This window comes from Thalassophryne amazonica, chromosome 21 (assembly GCF_902500255.1).
Source record: "Thalassophryne amazonica chromosome 21, fThaAma1.1, whole genome shotgun sequence".
Taxonomy (NCBI): Eukaryota; Metazoa; Chordata; class Actinopteri; order Batrachoidiformes; family Batrachoididae; genus Thalassophryne; species Thalassophryne amazonica.
The window spans coordinates 13758022-13778208 of NC_047123.1; the positions used below are offsets into that span (position 1 = coordinate 13758022).

Genomic DNA, 20187 nt, shown 5'->3' on the forward strand with positions numbered 1-20187 from the left:
CAGCTGTTCCACCGTGAGGCAGAGGTCTTAGAAAATAAAGCGGTTTTGACTTATGGTTTTGAATTATTAATCAAATTATTTTGCATAGAATAACTACATTAATGACAGTTCTGTTATTTGTACAAAGTTAGAATAGAACACATATGTTTTAATTTTAAATAATGCATTAATTCTGAAGTTTTGTAACAAACACACACAAGATGCCAAAGGGATTATGTGTAAAATAGCCTCCACTAACACTGACTGGTTGACTCATTCATTTTATGTAAAAACAAACATGTTAATGTGACGTGTGTGTTGGTTTACATATAAATGTGCTTTTGTAAAATATGCCATTTTTCATATGTAAAACAAGCCATTTACAAAAGTCAAAAGTCAAGCTGTGATTAGACAACCATCTGATATAACCTGATAATACTGCCATGAACACTCCTGGCCAGTAGATGGCAGTAGAGACCATGAAAACTTGCCATAACAACTATTCCAAATAATCCGTGTCTGCTACATTTAACCTGCACTGAATTTAATAAACACAAACCAAATTTCAGACATCTTATATATTACTCTGGAACAAAGACGATAAACAGTGTTGTAAAGGACATTATATAGCAAACAGGAAGCGATTCCAACTCACAGCGATTCCAATTGAAAATAATGGAGAACAAACCTGAGCTTATTCTGGCATTTTTTACATAAAACAAACACAACAACGTCTATAAGAGTTTTAGGCAGAATATACCAAGAGTTTAATGCTGTTGTCCGTGTGGAGCCTGATCAGAGCGTCTCAAATGCATTTCTCCTGTGGTGAACTTTTACAGTACCCATAATGCACTGCGCACACACCATGTCCACACTAAAACCATTAAAATTAGTGCAATACTTTAAAACTAAAACATATAGCTGATATTTTCATTTTATAAAACTTCAGAAGTGATGTTAATTTAAATAACTTGCCCAAAATTAGTTTGGTTAAAATTTTAACCATAAGTTAAAACTGTATGCCTCTGGATGACTTGGGTGATATTGTTGGCTGGTTAGTAGGGTGTCAAAAGAAATGATCTCATTTTGTTTGTGGTCTGTGATTCTCCTCTGGTTGCAGAGGATAGTATGGTTTCTCTTGAAACAAGCTCTTCTCTGTTTGTAGAGGATAGAACTGTATGTCTACTACAAAACATTTAACAGGTAGGCGTTAAAATCTTTGATATCTGACTTTAAAAACTTTGCTAACTGTTAAAGATTTATTCACCAAGCATGCAATAATATGTTAGCGGTCTAAAAATTATTGGACTAAATTATCGGAAGATAATTTATCTGATGATGGTTTTTAAAGTTATCTGAAAAGCTAATCCGATAATGAAAATATTACTTTCCATAATTAGCGGTTAGTGGATTAGCAGAACTGTGCCCACCACTGCTCATACAGCTGAGGGCATTTTAGCTTGCATTTATTTTCATCTGCATGCAAGAGGTGTGCAACCTGTTGATGGTGTGCTCTGTGCCAGAACAGAGCAGGGGGCCTGAAGATGTACTCGTATGTGAACAGATATTATCAGTTATCAAGTTGTTCACCAATGAATATGGCTTTATACACCCTTCAGAAGTATATAAAGTGTATAAAGCCATATTCATTGGTAAAACAACTTGATAACGATTTTATCATATACCTATAAATGATAAATGCACGAAGAACACAATACGGATGCGGGACCCGCAAAGAATCCAAGTCATGGCCACGGATGCGGTTACCGAGAATGGTAAATGGACTGGATTTATATACCGCTTTTCCATCTGTATCAGATGTTCAAAGCGCTTTACAATTATGCCTCACATTCACCCCAATGTCAGGGTGCTGCCATACAAGGTGCTCACTACACACCGGGAGCAATAAGAGATTAAAGACCTTGCCCAAGGGCTCTTAGTGATTTTCCAGTCAGGCGGGAATGTGAACCAAGGATCTTCTGGTCTCAAGCCCAACACCTTAACCACTAGACCATCACCTCCCCGTTTGTACCTTTGCCACCTAAACCTAAGGCACTACACACCGGGAGCAGTAGCGGATTAAAGACCTTGCCCAAGGGCCCTTAATGATTTTCCAGTTAGGCGGGGATGTAAACCAAGGATCTTCTGGTCTCAAGCACAACACCTTAACCACTAGACCATCATCTCCCCATTTGTACCTTTGTCACCTAAATCTAAGGCTGGCAGACCGAGCATGCTGCTCTGAAACATGTTACTTTCAGTGGAGAGTCCCATGCAGAAGCAGGTGTTATGATGAGTTTTGCCTGCTGAGAATTTTTGTTGAGATTTGTTTGAACACTTCTGAAAGAAGACAAATGAAAGAAAAGGTTTACACAATTCAGATTCATTCAGTCATGGTTTATTAAATGAAGTGTACTGATGTCAGGGACTGTGTTTTATTTTCACTCCTTTGTGAGTGGATTAAAGCTGTGTACTAATGGATCCCCTGTTTTAGTTTAGGTCATAATTAAATGTTTCACATTCAAACTGTACAAAAAAGTGGCACAATTATATTTTCAACCATATGATTCATGTATCTCCACAAATGGTTCCTAAATTTGTATAAATAATGGCTTTATGTGTATGCAGGTTTCAAAGTCATTCCTTCGAGGGAAGCATGAGGACATTTTTGTTGGGCGGGGATTGACTATAAAGCAAAACGGTAAAAAGTACAGCTCAGGATCCTTGTGCCTGTGTTGTACAAACATATATTACCTTTTTGATATTTGCTTTAATAACAGACAGGCACCCTTGTGGTTTTCCCTGACAAATTCAGAAATTTTACTTTTCTGGGTAATAGAAAAATATCATGCATTAAACTCTGAAAAATTCCATTTGTCCATGTATATGAGTGCTTTACTGACGTCAGATTAAAGTTCTAAAAATAATAATAATAATAATAATAATAACAGGGCTCGAAATAGTATGTGCATGTGTTAGTTTGTGCACGTATTATTCGAGCGGTGCACGTAATTTTATACTCCACTATCACTGGTGCAAGTAACTTTATCCAAGTTTTATCAACTATAAGTACCAGTAGAATGAACCAATAAAGGAATAAATAAAGAAAAAACAATTTCCAGTGTGTTGTCTTCATCTTCCCTGCGTTTTGACTCTCACATACGGAGCGAGTTGCTGTTACGATTCGTTCGCGCAAGCACGTCAAAAAAAACAAAAAACTGACTGGCTGCAGGCTGTTAGTTCCTCACTCTCTGCTCAAACTCTCTCATCACTGTGTTAAAAAAAGGACATAAGTCATGCTCACAGACTAATTGCCAGAGATAGGACATGTCCACATGAAGTATAACTCCAGACATCTCCACATTTACTCACGGACGGTTCATTCGCGCGCACGCACGTGCGCATCTCGCGGTCACAGGAGGAAAGATAAACTATAACAGAACTCAGAGTGCAGAGCTGCAGCTCAGCACAAGAATAAATATAAACTAGACGAGAAATCAGAGTGCACAGTCTGTCTGCAGCCAAACTGTGCACTCTGACTTCTCTGTGCAGAGAACCTGGAGGCTGCGTTCTCACCTCCTCCCTGCCCCCTGCTGTGCACACCTGATGCATAAATTCCTGTGTCGTCATGATGCCACATGAAGAAGGAACTCTTTTTTATAATGAATTAAATGTACAAAACATCATGGCATTTAACAATTTGAAACATTCTAGTGTGGTTTACAAGGCACTGGTAACTTAACAAAAGAAGAAAAAAAGAGAGAGAGAAAAAAAAGGGGGAGATACATCCTTCACACACACACACACACACACACACACACACAAAAGATATGCATCCATATACAAACGTTAGAGGTCAGCAAAAAGTTGTAGATCTTCTATGGCTTCCATCAGAGATAGTTATCTTGCATTTGTTTTTTAAAAACTGTGAAAATGGGCTTTACTTTCTTACATTTACATGTATGTATAAAATATTTTGCTAACAGTAAGGTATTGTTCAACACAATTCTTGTTTCAATGTCTCTTGAAGAGATACCAAAAACAATATCATCCCATTTCAGAAGCAACTTGAAATGGGCCCGGTGTGAAAGTGACTAAAGTAACTTTTGGTTGTGCAAGTAACTTTTTTTTGGTGCAAGTAAGTTTTTTGTGACTAGCACCAGTGCAAGTAGGTTAAAAAGTGTATTTCAACCCCTGAATAATAATAATAATAACAACATTTTTTATGTACAGTGCATCTGGAAAGTATTCACAGTGCTTCAGTTTTTCCACATTTTGTTCTGTTGTAGTCTACACATCAAAACAGCAAGCGTAGTCTCTGGACCTGTTGCTGCATGCAGCTCGGTACAGCAGACAGTAAGCGCATCGGAGGCAGTGAGAGCAATCGCGGTGATGCCGACCGGTGTCACGTACAATTCTTTCCACCTCGCTTAGGAAACAGCGTTTGGAACTTGAGGTGGATGGATGATGAAAGAAGCAAAACACCTTTGCAATTTACGTCGATATTTTGATGAATTTTTGACTTAGTTAATGTGAATTTTGAATTAGTGGACGTACGTGACACCAGTGGGAAATACACACGTGGAACAAGAGGTGAAGCTCTTAACAGACAGAATATTTTACGTCTACTAATGCTTCAGCTGAACGGTGCCGTTTCGTTTTTTTTTCTCCCTTGTTTCAGAAGCCATAACTGGCAACTGTCCTCTAATGTTAGCGGCGGTTAGCCTGTAAGCTCGCCGTCATGCTGATAATCATTCGAGTACATTTGTTTAATGAAGCTGCTGTAAATGAAAAAATCATCAAAAAATCTACAAATTGCGAAGGTGTTTTGCTTCTTTCATCATCCATCCACCTCAAGTTCCAAGCGCTGTTTTCTAAGCGAGGCGGAAAGAACGTACGTGAATGTACGTGACACCTGACTGGCTGATTATACTCGGGTGGTATGAAAAATATTACCTGTCCGCGAAAAGGGTGTATTGCTATTTATTCTTTTGTGTTTTATCCAATCACGTTGGCGTATCATTTATAAGTATATGATAACACCCAATATCAGGGTGCTGCCATGAAAGGAGCTCACTACACACCAGGAGCAGTTGGGGGATTAAGGACCATGCCCAAGGTCCCTGAGTGATTTTCTTGTCTGACAGGGACTGTCAGAAAATTCTCTGGTCACAAGTCCACCGCTACACACTTGAACATCACTTCCTGTTCTAGCTCTAGTATTATGTTTATTTTTAAATATTGATGGAAGTTTGATTTGGATTTAATAGTATTTATCACACCCACAAGATGGTGAGTTTATGCAGTACATTGATTTGATGGGCCCTGACTCTTGGCGTTGCTGTCAGTACAGCTGTGGGTTACAAACGCACAGCAATCCCTCCCCAAGATGGCTGATGAAAATATCATAGAAAATAGCTCACTGACCCCTCTCTTTATTCCTCTCTGTTTGTGTACTCAGTAAAACAACTGAAATGGTGCATTCAGACAGGATAAAAATCATCTAACCTCCCCATATAAAATGAATCTGGTCAGCATAGGGCTTAAAGAACCGATCTTCCTGTGGTCCACATTTATTTAAACAGACAAATACACAATTTGTTTTCATACCAATCAAACTGCTGATTTTGGCAACTGTCTTGTTTCTCTGCTTTTATCAGATTCACAGCAGCGGCGTATCAAACCAATCGGTGATAAAACTGCATTAACACTGCAAGTCTCATCTGAATAATGATCAAACTTAATGAGCAGTGTGGGTCTGTGTGACAGAGATGGCAGTGAGATGTTTGTGTGTGGCAATGGTGTTTTTGTCTCTCATTTGAAATGTAAACATGATGTGATAAAAAACAAGTTGAAATTTAAATAGTGTTTGTGTCGTTGCGTGCATGTGGGCCTGTGTGTCTTTGTGGAATGTAAACATGATGTGATTAGAGCCAAGACAGAAGTAAAGCCATCATGCTAATGAACAGCTGTACCGTATGTGGGTATGTGCGCCCACGTGTGTGAGCGTGTGGGTCACAGCCATATAATTACACAGTGAGATTTAAAAGCCAATTAAACACTTACAACGTGGATGGAATCATATTACAATCCCTGGTAAAGATGAGCACACACAAAGCTGCTCCAGTATGATCTTGCCTCATTGTGTGTTTGAGTGCACGTACCTACATGTAAGTATCTTTGTGTAATGTGTTTGTGCATGTGTGTTGTTGATTGAACCTAATTAAGTCTGTAATTGCTGCTCTCAATCATCAGTGACCCACAACTCACTTCTGCTCTCTCTCTCACACTCTCACACACACACACACACACTGAGCGAAGAGCCAGCAAACTTGGGCTAACACAGAAAGGACAGTTTCTTCATAGCCAGTGAGAATGTGTTGGTTTGATGGTGATGCTTTCATCCCAGAAGCTATAAGTTTACATACTGATGTTCAAAATAAGTAATTATTTCAGCTGAAGGAGAGCACAGTGTGCTCGCAGCATCATTAAAAGCACATTTAAACCAGAGAGCACGAGCAGTCTTGCTCATGTCTGGGAGAGTAGTATGTGAGAAGCACTCAAGTGAAATGCAGGACATTCCCACAGTCACTGATCTCATGAGAACATGTGGATATTTCTGGTGAAGCACAGAGGACATGGCAGGAAGTTGACGATTGAAGTGTCAGTCAGAAATGACAGCTGAAAAGGGCTGCTGTGGTGACCGGAAATGGATCTATGTGTCTGCCAGAGATGAATTTAAGCAGACAGGAATTAGGGTCCCTTCACACATAACACAAAAGACACAGAAACCAGAAGAAAATCTGTGAGCCAAACACAAAATGGGGAACCATTTTGTGGGGAACCACGAACACAGTGCGAGCAGCTGGAACGTGTTCCACCACATCGTGTCACTGATGTGGAGAAAAATAAAATAAAAACCATCTGTATAATTAGTGAATATCACTGGGTTAATATGAAAAATAAAATGGGACGCAATACAGAACCCTGCGGTTAAATAACCCTGGTTAAATAAAAATAAATGCCACTCATGGGATTCGAACCTGCAATTTACAAAAGCTCCGATTAACAGGCAGAAACTTTACCACTGCGCGAAAATCACTGTCTTATAACAGGCGAGTAAAACGACTAAAATCAACAAGGAGATAAACTTATTTTAAGAGAAAAAAAAGCACTGTAATAACTGACAAAATGGCATTTGTTACCGCATATTTTTGGAAATACGTGACTGAAAGTGGCGTATTTGTGGCACTGTTAACTTGTCATACTGTCATAGTCCTGTTGCTGTCCTGTGACGCATGTGTTCTGCTGGACAAGTGTGACATTCAGATCGCCTACTGCGTGATCTGCCAGTCTGTTTCACATGGAGCAACCTGCTGACATGCGCTGTGTGCGGCCGATGCAGCCCAGCTGTGTGTGCTCAAATGTGGCCCCCATGTGATCATGTCTGTAAATACATATCAGCATGTCATGCAAGTGTGCTCTCCCCCTGCATGTGTGTGTGTGTGTGGGGGGGGGGGCACACGCGAACGCCACATGTGTTGCAGTAAGCAGTAAGATAAAGCCCACCTGAAAGGAGAAAACTTGCAGTTCCTTGACTGGCCGCTTGAGGGTGGCTTCAAAAATGAAGAGATTCCCATGAAAGTCCATGTTAAAATGCCCAATGTAAGAGCAGAAATATACATGTTTACAGGCTGGTATAACAACTCCTTTGGTCTCTGTAGCTACTTTTTGTGAAGTAGCTTTTTTTCTGAATGTTTGTAGAAGTTGTTAAAATGTCTCTGTAAACTTGTAAAATTTTCTAGTTAATCTACAATGTTTAAATCCAGTTCATAGATGGTTTGAAATGTACATTGTATATTGGTGAGCTGTCAACCAATCAGAGAGCTGGGGTAGGACAGAGAGAGAGAGAAAACAACAGGTACAAGCTGCAGAAGACGGCAGATGAACTGAGCAGTCAGGGTGAAGAGGACGCTGTTTGGAGCTGCTGGAGTTTGTTCACTGCCTGGCGAATGCAGAGTTTACCGAGTGGTAAAGGGAAACTTCTGAGGTTTGCAGAAGATAAATGTCACATGGAGAAATGTGTATTGGTAACGATAAGTGAAATAAGGTGATGTGTATATAATCGTTGTTGTTGTTGTCAGCTTGCTAGCTAGTGCTGAGTTGAAAAGATTGATTCACTGATTTTAAATTGATTCTCCTTTTAATTCCCACAGATCGTTTCACACATCCAAAGGTCGATATATATATATATATATATATATATATATATCCATCCATCCATCCATTTTCTTCCGCTTTATCCGGAGTCGGGTCGCGGGGGCAGCAGCTCAAGCAAAGCCACCCAGACCTCCTGATCCACACACACACACCTCCTCCAGCTCCTCTGGGGGAACCCCAAGGTGTTCCCAAGCCAGCCGAGAGATGTAGTCCCTCCAGCGTTTCCTGGGTCTTCCCCGGGGCCTCCTTCCAGTGGAACGTGCCCAGAACACCTCTCCAGTGAGGCGTCCAGGGGGCATCCAAAAAAGATGCCTGAGCCACCTCAACTGACTCCTTTCAACATGGAGGAGCAGCAGCTCGACTCTGAGCGCGCCCAGCCACCCTGCGGAGGAAACTCATCTCGGCCGCTTGTACTCCCGATCTCGTTCTTTCGGTCATGAGCCAAATCTCATGACCATAGGTGAGGATCGGAACGTAGATCGATCGGTAAATCGAGAGCTTTGCCCCCCTACTCAGCTCTCTCTTCACCACGACGGTCCGATACAGCGACCGCATCACTGCAGATGCTGCACCGATCCGTCTATCGATCTCACACTCCATCCGTCCCTCACTCGTGAACAAGACCCAGAGATACTTAAACTCCTCCACTTGAGGCAAGGACACTCCATCGACCTGAAGAGGGCAAAGCACCTTTTTCCGGTCGAGAACCATGGCCTCGGATTTGGAGGTGCTGATTTTCATCCCGGACGCTTCACAATCGGCTGCAAACCACCCCAGTGCACGCTGAAGGTCCTGATTTGACGAAGCCAACAGAACCACATCGTCCGCAAACAGCAGAGACGAGATTCTGTGGTTCCCAAACCAGACCCCCTCTACACCCTGGCTTCACCTAGAAATTCTGTCCATAAAAATAATGAACAGAACCCGTGACAAAGGGCAGCCCTGGCGGAGGCCAACGTGCACTGGAAACAGGTTTGACTTACTACCGGCAATGCGAACCAAGCTCCTGCTGTGGTCATACAGGGACCGGATAGCCCTTAGCAAAGGACCCCAGACCCCGTACTCCCGGAGCACTCCCCACAGGGTGTGCCGAGGGACATGGTTGAATGCCTTCTCCAGATCCACAAAACACATGTGGACTGGTTGGGCAAACTCCCATGAACCCTCGAGCACCCGATGGAGCATGTAGAGCTGGTCCAGTGTGCCGCGACCAGGACGAAAACCACACTGCTCCTCCTGAATCCAAGGTTCAACCATCGGTCGAATTCTCCTCTCCAGTACTCTGGAATAGACCTTACCGGGGAGGCTGAGGAGTGTGATCCCCCTATAGTTGGAACACACCCTCCGGTCCCCCTTCTTAAACAGAGGGACCACCACCCCGGTCTGCCAATCCAGAGGCACTGTCCCCGATCGCCACGCGATGTTGCAGAGGCGTGTCAGCCAAGACAGCCCCACAACATCCAGAGACTTAAGGTACTCAGGACGGATTTCATCCACCCCAGGAGCCTTGCCACTGAGGAGCTTTCTAACCACCTCAGTGACTTCGGCCTGGGTAATGGATGAGTCCGCCTCCGAATCCTCAGTCTCTGCTTCCTCTTCAGAAGACGTGACGATGGGATTGAGGAGATCCTCGAAGTACTCCTTCCAACGCCCGACAACATCCCCAGTCAGGGTCAACAGCTCCCCACCCACACCGTAAACAGTGCTATATATATATATATATATATATATATATATATATATATATATATATACACACACACACACATTTGCCTCACGGAACATTTTTAAATTTCTAACCCTCTGAAACAGTATTTCCTGCATTTTGAGGGCCAAATTTTGTGAAGTAAAGCCATTTTTTTTAAATCTTTGTTACAGCTTTACTTTAAAGCCAAAAGAAACAAGGCATCAGGCCAGGGCATGGAAGGGTGTAGAAATGTACCTGTGTCAGGTCCAATGAACCAGGTACCTTTGGTGCCCTCTTTTGGCTGCCCTGGACCTGTTCAGTAATTCTGCCCTTCAGTATGTTTGTACAATAAAAATACTATATCATTCTGGGAGGGGGTCCGTGCCATCAGTCTTATAGCCCTATCATAATTAACTACCAATACTTCATTAATTTGCTGCCAAATGTCAATATAATTATAGTATTGTGTTGCATAACCAGACAATTAGGTAACAGTTCAAAAATGGTTTTAATAACTGACCCAAATCAATATCAGATCGAATCGAATCAAATCAAATCATAATAATCGATTCTGAATCTTAAGCATTGGAATCGAATCAATTCTTGAAATTTGAATCGATACCCAGCTCTATTGTGATTTTTCCTGGTTGCACCACTACATTGTATTTTAAGGTTTCTCCACCTACCAAATCCCACTTTAACCACCAGTGCACTACCTCGTGAACATTTCAAACCATTTAGAGCAACAGTATTTTAGTTTGTGAATACTGCTTGTCACATCATTATTATTGTCACATCAGCTTGTGATGAACTCAAAAACTAAAAAAACAATGCTGTAATCATGTACATCTTCAAATTAAAGCATATAGCTCGTACAATCTGCTAGTTTGTTTAGTCTATCTAAAATCCCATAGACATGTCTGGCACCTGCTAGACCCATACCCATGTTCACATGAGCCAGCAGCTTCAGATAGCCACCGAGATGCAGAATACAGCAAAATAAAAACACTGTTCCAAAACCCTTTGAAAGATTTGAAGAACTCATCAACATTGATTCAGAGTCCACAAGAAAAGACTGAGAATCTCTACGGACAATACACATGCTATGCGGCTAACTACTGAAAACTGACATCAACTCAGTGGTTCAAGAGGATGCATTCAATTGCATCCTTAATATTGTTAAAAAATAATGCAAATAAAAGTCCTTCCAAAATCTGAGTAAACGTATTGACTCAATACTTGAAAAAAAAATAAATAAATAAATGCAGTTGAATGACTCCCATTCACTTTTAAGTCAACTTTCATCAGTACATTTACACTGCCTATGCTCGTTGGTGTATTAACACTCACGTAGCAGATATTGGTGAAATGTGATCTAATAGTGGCTATTTTAATATGTAACAATGAATCAGTTTCAGTACTCTGCAAAAGACTAAGGCACCTCAGACTGATGCCTTTGTGTAGTCTCTTTCTTTCTTTCTTTGTTGGTATGTCCAGTGGTGAAGAAAAAAAGCAGTACAAATATCAAATGTGAGCTTTTAAAGAAACTAATTAATTATAAAATTTGTAACCTAATTTCTCAAAACAAACAAAAACAAATAATTGACTCAAAACAAAACTCTCCATGTCGCATGTCTCCCTGTCTCAAAACAGGTGCGCACAATAAGTCAGTAGTAAAAGTCAATATGCTACCACTTTCTGTAATAGTAAACTTCAAAATTCTTTTGGATAGCTATAATCCATCATACACATTTAATTAACAGAGTGATGATACTTTATGCCTTGTCTTTTTTTGTGTGTGTACAGTATCTGCATGATATGCTACAGTGGATCTGGGGCAATGCTGAATTCGGATTTGGCACGAGTTTCATGTTGGTCCCCCTTCCTGGTGAAACTCCATTTCTACATGGAGAAAAATGCTCACAGCTTGGACTGTTCTCAAACTGTCTTCCAGCTAAATACTGATCAGGAAATGCTGTGTTTCACTTTTGAGATTTGACAGATTGGTGTGCTCACAGTGGCATGGCTGCAGCAGATTACACTTACAAGAACTAAAAATAAGACTATTTATTGAAGACAATTAATATTTATTTGTGCTACCTTTAGCTCCCAGCAATGTACCCCTGATGTACTGCTCCAGGTCCTCTGCTCGTTTATGAATCCTTTCAGCATCATATTCAACCTGTTCTCCATCAGCAGACACCTTTGTGACCTGAACACACACAGACAAACACAAAGAGGCCATGAAATAACAAAGAGGCGTTAAATATGTGATCATATTCTTGACTTTGGGTTAATTAATGAAAAGAAGAAGGAAGACAGTGATGCCAAGTCAGCTAAAAGTCTCTTTCCAATGCTCCTCAGCGCGCTCCTGCAGGTGTTCCACCTGCTGTATGTGCCCGATGTTTGGGAAAACGACCGAGACCAGAGCCGCGTGGAGCCACACATCTGGCTCTCTCTGTCTCCTCCACCTCTCCATGGCACAGAGCCCAACTAAGCATGCAGTCACAAAGTTCTTCTGCTGTGGATTTTGAGGAACAAACTGGAGTGATCTGAACTGTTCAGCAACTGACAGTTTGATGAATATTGGTGTGTGTGTGTGGAGACAATTCACCTCATTCACAATGTGAATGAGGTAACAATAGTGCGCAACAGCGTGCAACAACGTGGAACATTATTCTTGACCGTGCGTAATGGTTCCTGATAATTCTCCAGCAACACATGCCATTAATCATACCGCGTGGTAACAGGTTGCAACAGTTCCTGAGGACACCTGACACCTCAGCCCCGAATCATCACATTTGTGATCAGCAGTCAAGAATGTATACTTCGTGGCATTTGTGACGTGCCGTTGTTATGTGTAAATGCAGCAGAAATCACTGTATTGCACTGTCAAGCAAAAAATGTTGACTATTTTGGTGCATAGGATGTGCATTGTAACACAAAATACTTTTCAAGATCAGCTTTAACATCAAATTTGTTATTGGTGGTTCAAAATAGTGTTTAAGAAGAAATGCTGAAATAGCAGAAGCACCATTTGTACTCACTGCTTTGTCTGAATCTAACTGGGAAGACAGGAAGTTGTCATGTTTCAGTCCTGTTTGGGTTCCAGTTGGTATTTTGTCCCCTTGTCTTTTCTTTCCATTTGCCTTGGTCTTGACTTTATAGTTGTTTTATTTTGGCCCCCTGGTTATTTTCATTGTAGTTTGGTTTATGCATTATTCTGTGGTCCCTGGTTTTGGTTCTTTATTGTATTCTTGGTTCACTGTATTGCATTTTCAGTTAAGTCATTTACTGCTTTTCTTTCAGTTTGCTGTAGTCATTAGTTTCATTCTTGGTTATCTTTTAATTTATTAGTTATATATGTATTGGTTAACTTCAGTTGTTATGCATTTTCTGGTCTTGCTTCTTATTTATCTTCTCTGTCTTATTATTCTGGTTGTGTTCTGGTAGTCATGAGTTTTACTGTCTGTTACAATTCATTTTGTGTTCAGTCTTAGTTTTGTTTTGTTTTTCACATTGATTGCCTTATGCTTTAGTCACAGGTTTTAAATAGGTTTTATAGTGTATTTATAGTGTTTATAATTTATCTTCAGTGTTTCAGGTTATCTCCAGTTTTTCTGGTTAAAACCGACCCCAAAACAAGCCTCTTCCAGTCCGTGGAGCAAGAGTGACCCCTTTTGGGCAGATTGGGGAAGGACATGTGCCCAATTAGTGAGTGTTATAAGTTGAAGATTATATTGTAAAATTGGACTAGTGTTGTTGTAACCAGAAAACAAAGAAAAAGAAAAGAAAAAGGAATGAAACTGTGATCATTTAACCTCACACATGGAATATATATATATATATATATATCCCATATTTTACTCCGATCATAGACTGTAGAGATTTTGTCAAATGTGTGCTTTTTCCAGATATGACTGTGTTTTGTGATATTTCTACGGATATTGTGTACTAGAGTTGTGTAATGCAGGACTTTCTTGGTTTTAAGCAGGAATTTAAGAAAGCAGACACTGATTCATTATAAAACTAGACCAAGAAATGCAGAGAAAAACTACAGTACCCAGAATTCTTGGGGGTGGAGCTTTTAACCCTTTAAAAGCATGCGCCCCCGGGGAACTCACTCTCTTCTGCCTCTTCTGCTCTTCTCCTGGGCTGTTCTCTTCTCCTCCGCTGACTCTTCCTCCTGCATCTTTCTCTTGGGTCTCGAGACGGTGCCTTAGATGTCCAAACTTTTAATGACCCTTTGTTCTTGCAACCACATGCTGCCTAAACTTATTTCTTGTTTGTGCATGCAAAACAAGAAATTATTTTTCAATTTTTTTCTACAGATAACGTTTTCTCAATTTTTGCCAAGTTAAACGCACAGGCGCAGTTAACTTCCTTTGAGGATTTTTCAAATTAAAACCTTTTTCTTCTTGAACTCCAAATTCATCTCGTGAACATTTTTCTTGACAAAGTCAACTACTTTTGTATCGAATTTTTATTTGATCTGGCTTCCAAAGATGATGACGAAAGACAAATTTTTGTTTTGGCGAATATAAATTAAAGACACTCAAGCCTTTATTTGACAATCCCAGATGGCAAGCACTGCAGAGATATATACATCCAGGTCAGCTGAGCTGCAACAGCGATTGAAGCGCCGCCACAAGTCACAGCGATCACAACTGAAAGTGCCCCTGGTAACCAACGAAACCGGGTGCAGTGACCAGCAGAGTCTCTTTGTCAAGGTACCGGAAACAGCTGTGCAAACAGACAGTTCATTGACTGGAAACGAGACGGCTCCCAGCATCTGACCTCACAGAGACCATCTGCACAACACATCCAAGTAAGACCTGGATGGTGTATCAGAGATAAGCAAAGTGGCTTTAGTTAATTCTATTCCCTGTCATTAACCATATCTCACATTAATAAATAAAGTAAATCTCCAGCTGATTCTGAAGGAATTCATTCTTTTCTTTTCTTTTTAAATCTCTTTATTAAGGTTTTTTCTTTTTTGACACATACAAAATTAGGAACAAATACAAAAAATACAGAGTTGAGAAAAGAGAAAGAAGAAAAGAAAAAGAGAAAGAAAGAAAGAAAGAATGAGAGTGGGGGCGGGTCACCTATCATGAGTATCATTCACTTTACCTGTTAAAGTAATCTAGGAACGGTTGCCATATCCCGTAGAATGTGTCCACCTTGCCTTTCAGCTCAAATTTAATTTTTTTTCCAATTGTACATGTTTCATTATATCCAGTAATAAATTAGTAAAGGAGGGTGGGTTCTTTTGCTTCCAATTCAACAGTATTAATCTTTTAGCCAGATGCACCATGAATTTTATTACAGTTTTTTGTTTAAAAGGTTAGTTGTAATTGGGGCAACACCAAATAAGGCAAGAACTGGGTCTGGGGCTAAACGTATATGGCAAACTTCAGAGAGCATCTGAAATACCACTGTCCAGTAATTGTAGATGTTTGGACAGCTCCAAAAGGTATGAGCCAATGAGGCCGGACTCTGGCCACAACGGTCACATGATGGGTCTGTCACAGGAAACATTTTAGTCAATCGTTGCTTGGACAGATGAAGTCTATGCAAAACTTTAAACTGCAATAATCCGTGTCGAGCGCAGATTGAAGATGAGTGGTCATTATCCTGAGCCTTGTTCCATTGGGAGTCCGATATGTTTACTCCAAGGTCCTTTTGCCAAGCTTCCTTCAGGAGGCCTAGAGAGGACAGATATTCCATTTCTGACAGATCATTATAGACCTTAGAAATTGAGCTCTTTGTCAGTGGGTCATTTAAAATAATTGAGTTCAACTCGTATTCAGGGGGTCGACCGGGAAAAGAGGGAAACATCTCCTTCACAAAGCTGCGAACTTGCAAAAAATTAAAGAAATCTCCACTGTTAATGTTATACTTCTCTTTTAGTGCCTTGTATAAAAAGGTCACGAACACAGTGTATCCCTTTAGTTTCCCATTGCTTAAAAGATGTACCTATAAGCCCTGGAGCAAACTCATGATTACCCATTATTGGAGCGAGCACTGAACTCATCTTCCAACCGAGGTGTCTCCTAAGCTGGCGCCAAATTTTTACTGAATGATTAACAACTACATTTTTCACTTTCGGAATAGATGTCTTAACAGAAGAATAGACCAGTGCCCGCAGTGAAGATGGGTGACAGCTATAATTTTCCATCTCAAACCAGTCGACCCCCGGCCCACCACACCAAAAAGACAAAGAACGAATATTACAAGCCCAATAATATAACCCCAGGCAACCCCATGCCCCCGAGTATTTTTGGTCTCTGCAGAAAAGATTTCTTGATTCTAGGAGTCTTCTTGTTCCAAATGAATTGAGAAATCAAGCCATCTCATTTTTTAAAGAATGTTTTTGAAATGAAAATCGGTAAACATTGGAATACAAATAGAAATTTTGGTAAAACACTCATCCTCACAACATTTATTCGTCCTGCTAAAGAAACTGGAAGGTTAACCCATCTGTCAAAATCTGATTTTATTCGCTCAAGCAAACTTGATATATTATGTTTAAAAAGATTAGAAAAATCTTGTGTGATAATGATTTCTAGATATTTAAATTTGTTAGAAACTGTGAATGGGTATGAATTTATGAAGATGGAATGTTGCTGGTCCATTCCCTTAATTGGGAATAACACACTTTTAGAAAAATTTATTTTATAGCCAGATATTATACCAAAATTTTGCAATATTGATAGTATAACTGGTGGAGATTCCTTCCCATTTGATATATATAATAAGAGGTCATCAGCGTACAGTGATACCTTGTGTTCCATATTACCTCTGAAAATTCCAGAGTATCCGTCAGCAGCTCTCAAAGCAATAGCCAGGGGCTCTATCACTATCGCGAACAACATTGGAGATAGGGGGCACCCTTGTCTAGTAGAGCGGCCTAGGGGAAAAAGTTTGAGCTTATGCTATTGATGTGCACTGATGCCTGGGGTTGAATATATAACAGTTTTACTAGAGATATAAATTTGGGGCCGAATCCAAACTTTGACAGGGCCGAGAAGAGATAATCCCACTCGACCCTGTCAAAGGCCTTCTCTGCATCAAGAGAAAGTAGCAATTCTGCTCCATGGTTCTCCACATTTTTTGTATAAATAATATTCACTAATCTTCTTATATTAAAGAATAGGTGTCTATCTTTGATGAAACCGGTCTGATCCTTTGATATAATTGTTGGAAGTATATGTTCTAGAAGTGTCACCAAAATGTCTGCAAAAATCTTATAATCTACATTAAGTAAGCTTATAGGTCTATATGATCCAGGTTCCAAGGGGTCTTTACCCGTCTTGTGAATGAGTGATATGCTGGCTTCATAAAATGATGGAGGTAGAGAGCCCCTGGATAATGCTTCTTCCAATGTTTGCAAAAATAAGGGGGAAATCTGCTCCTTAAAAGTCTTAGAATACTCAGCCGTGTAACCATCTGGGCCTGGCGCTTTTGAGTTTTACATTTTATCTATTGCACATTTTAGTTCCTCTAATTCAATTGCTTTCTCCAATAGGTCCCTATGTTCTGTGCTAATTGTTGGAATATGAAGGCCTTTACAAAAAATTATCTATTAGTGCTATATCATTTTTAGACTCAGAAGTGTATAAATTTGTATAAAATGTCTTAAATATTTCATTGATCTCTATTGGGTCCATTGTTGTTTGTCCTGTTTCAGTTCTGATTTGTGGAAGTGCCCTTGAAGCTGTTTGTTCCTTAACTTGAGACGCGAGAAGCCTACCCACCTTTTCTCCATGTTCATAATAGTTATGTTTCAACATAGTGAGTGACCTGGTTGTTTCAGTCGTATAGAGCAAATTAAGTTCTGTCTGAAGAGACTGCTTCTTTTTGTATAAATCGGGCGATGGAGAGGACAGACACTGTCTGTCCACCTCTGCAATATTCTCAATAATATCTAGTTCCTTTTTTCTTCGTTTTTTAGTAATGAAGCTACTCTGCGAAATCAGGTGTCCTCGTATACAGGCTTTCTGCGTGTCCCAAATCGTGGATCTTGTGACATCGGGTGTGTCATTGCTATCAAGAAATATATCAATGTGTTTCTTTATTTCTTCCTGCCATTTTTGCTCCGACAATAAATTGTTATTAAGTCTCCATCTTTTAACGGATTTCAGCCCAAAAATGAATTGTAAAAGTACTGGGCAATGATCTGACAAGACAATTGTTTTATATTCACACTGATTAACTATTGGTAGCAGCCCGGAGTCAATTAGAAAGAAATCTATCCAAGAATAAGAGCGGTGGACTGGTGAAAAGTATGAATACTGACGTGTCGAAGGAAATAACAATCTCCACAGATCTACTATTTTAAATGTCACCATAAAATCCAAAACAGTTCGTGCAGATTTAGACAGAGCCACTGTTCTCTGTGAGGACCGATCTAATTGGGGATCTAATATCAGGTTGAAGTCTCCACCAGCTATAAGCTTGTGCGAATCCAGATATGGTATTGCAGAAAAAAAAGGATATAATGAATTATCATTGATATTTGGAGCGTAAACACTAACTAAAATAACTAATTCATTAAAGAGCCTCCCCAAAAAAATAATATATCTACCTTTACTGTCTGAGATTACTGAGATACTTTGGTTGCCACAAAAGGGATTGATTTTCTAATTATTATTGCTGCACCTCTGCTTTTAGTATTAAAATTTGAATTAAAAATTTGGCCGATCCAGTTTCTACGCAATCTACAATGATCTTTGTCCTTCAGATGAGTTTCCTGCAAGAGACCAATATCTGTATTAAGTTTTTCAAATGAGACAGGATGTCGTCCCGCTTCACAGCACCATTCAGTCCCTTACAGTTCCAGGAAACAATATTAACTAAATTCTTATCCAGGTTCTAGTTAAGAGTGAATTAACATGTGACTCCGTCCCCACCCTCTGAGAACACAAGAGAAAGAGAAAAGAAAAAGTAGCAAACCCCATACCCTCTCTGATTTTCCCCATACAAACAAACAAACAACAACAACAACAAAAAAAAACACAGCTGCCTCCAGTGCAGTAAAACTTTGTCTATTAGAAAAGAGGTGCTCTCCTGAACTGAAGCACCATCAATACAATGTAGTAAAAATAAAACAAACCAAAAAAAGTCCTTCAAATAAGAGAGGAGTGTGGACTCTTGACTTCACACTAAGTTCTAGTGATAAATGACCCTATAAACCTAGACCAGAGTATTATGCCAACAGGGCCAGAGTAATTTTAAATAAGGCCTAAACAGGGTTAAACACAGTGAAAACGAAACATTATCTAAATATTATGCACCATAGGTGTTAATAGCAGGAGTAATAATAAAATATATACTGTGCTCTCGCAGTAGAATTATAAGAACAGATATCTCATACCACTTTTAATTTGTGTCTTTGGAATATAGCGCTGATCAGTTCAAAATTGTCGAGGGGGAAAAAAAAAGAGAATTACGTCTCCTCCGGCGTGTCCCTCTTTGTTATGTTGTCCTTCACGAACATCTCCGCTTCCCGTGGGTCACTGAACGAGTGTTTGGATCCGTTCATGGTTATCACCAACTTTGCCAGGAAGTACAGGCTGTACGGCACCCCTGCATTACGTAGCGTCTTCTTCACCTGGTTAAATGATGCCCGGAGCTGGCCGACCTCTGGGGACAGGTCTGGGAATATGTGTAGTAGCGCACCTTTATAGGACAGCTGTCCCTTTTGTCTGGATAACTCCAATATTTTTTCATTCTGGGTGTAATAATGCAGACGTACAATTATGGCTCGAGGGCGTTCACCTTGGCGCGGTTTCGGGGCAGGGGTCCTGTGAGCTCGATCGATGATAATAGGTGAGTCAAACTTGTCTTGCCCCAGCACCTGAAGTAGGAGCTCGGCTACAAAGCTGCTAGGATTCCCCCACTCGGCGTCCTCCGCGACTCCCACAATACACAGGTTCTGTCTGCGGCTCCTGTTCTCCAGGTCGCTGCATTTCTCCCGTAGACTCTTGCATTCTTTTGTCAGCAATTCGTGTGACTTCTCCAGTGAAATCACCCTGTCAGAAAAGTCACTTAAGGATTTTTCCATCTCCCGTTGTGTACTTTCCATCTGCTTATGAGTGTTATATAGCGCCTCTATCTTTTGGGAGAGTTTGTCTCGGAGCGCCTTTATGTCCGCTTTAGCCTCCTGCCGAATTGAAGAAATGTCCTCACGTAATTCTTTGTGTAGCATGTCAGCGTTTGATTTAATGCATGACTTCAGGTCGTTCCGGAGGGATTGTAGTTCGCTCTGCAGCGCTTTCACGGAGATCGCGGACTCT

At 40.4% G+C, this 20187-nt stretch overlaps 1 protein-coding gene and 1 long non-coding RNA gene across 6 annotated transcripts in view; one reads left to right on the forward strand and one right to left on the reverse strand.

The window, feature by feature from the left end:
* lama2 (laminin, alpha 2) overlaps window positions 1–20187 on the reverse strand; it is a 780279-nt gene that overhangs the window by 237547 nt on the left and 522545 nt on the right. For all 5 annotated transcript variants that reach the window (XR_004558560.1, XM_034162644.1, XM_034162643.1 and 2 more), the window contains exon 38: window positions 11987–12098. Coding sequence is in view for 4 of the 5 variants with exons in the window: in XM_034162644.1 (XP_034018535.1) it covers window positions 11987–12098 (112 nt within the window). In the remaining variant the exon portion in view is untranslated. The remainder of the gene's footprint in view (window positions 1–11986; window positions 12099–20187) is intronic.
* Window positions 1–20187, forward strand: part of LOC117503416 — a 559959-nt gene that overhangs the window by 80108 nt on the left and 459664 nt on the right. The gene's annotated exons all lie outside the window — the stretch shown is intronic.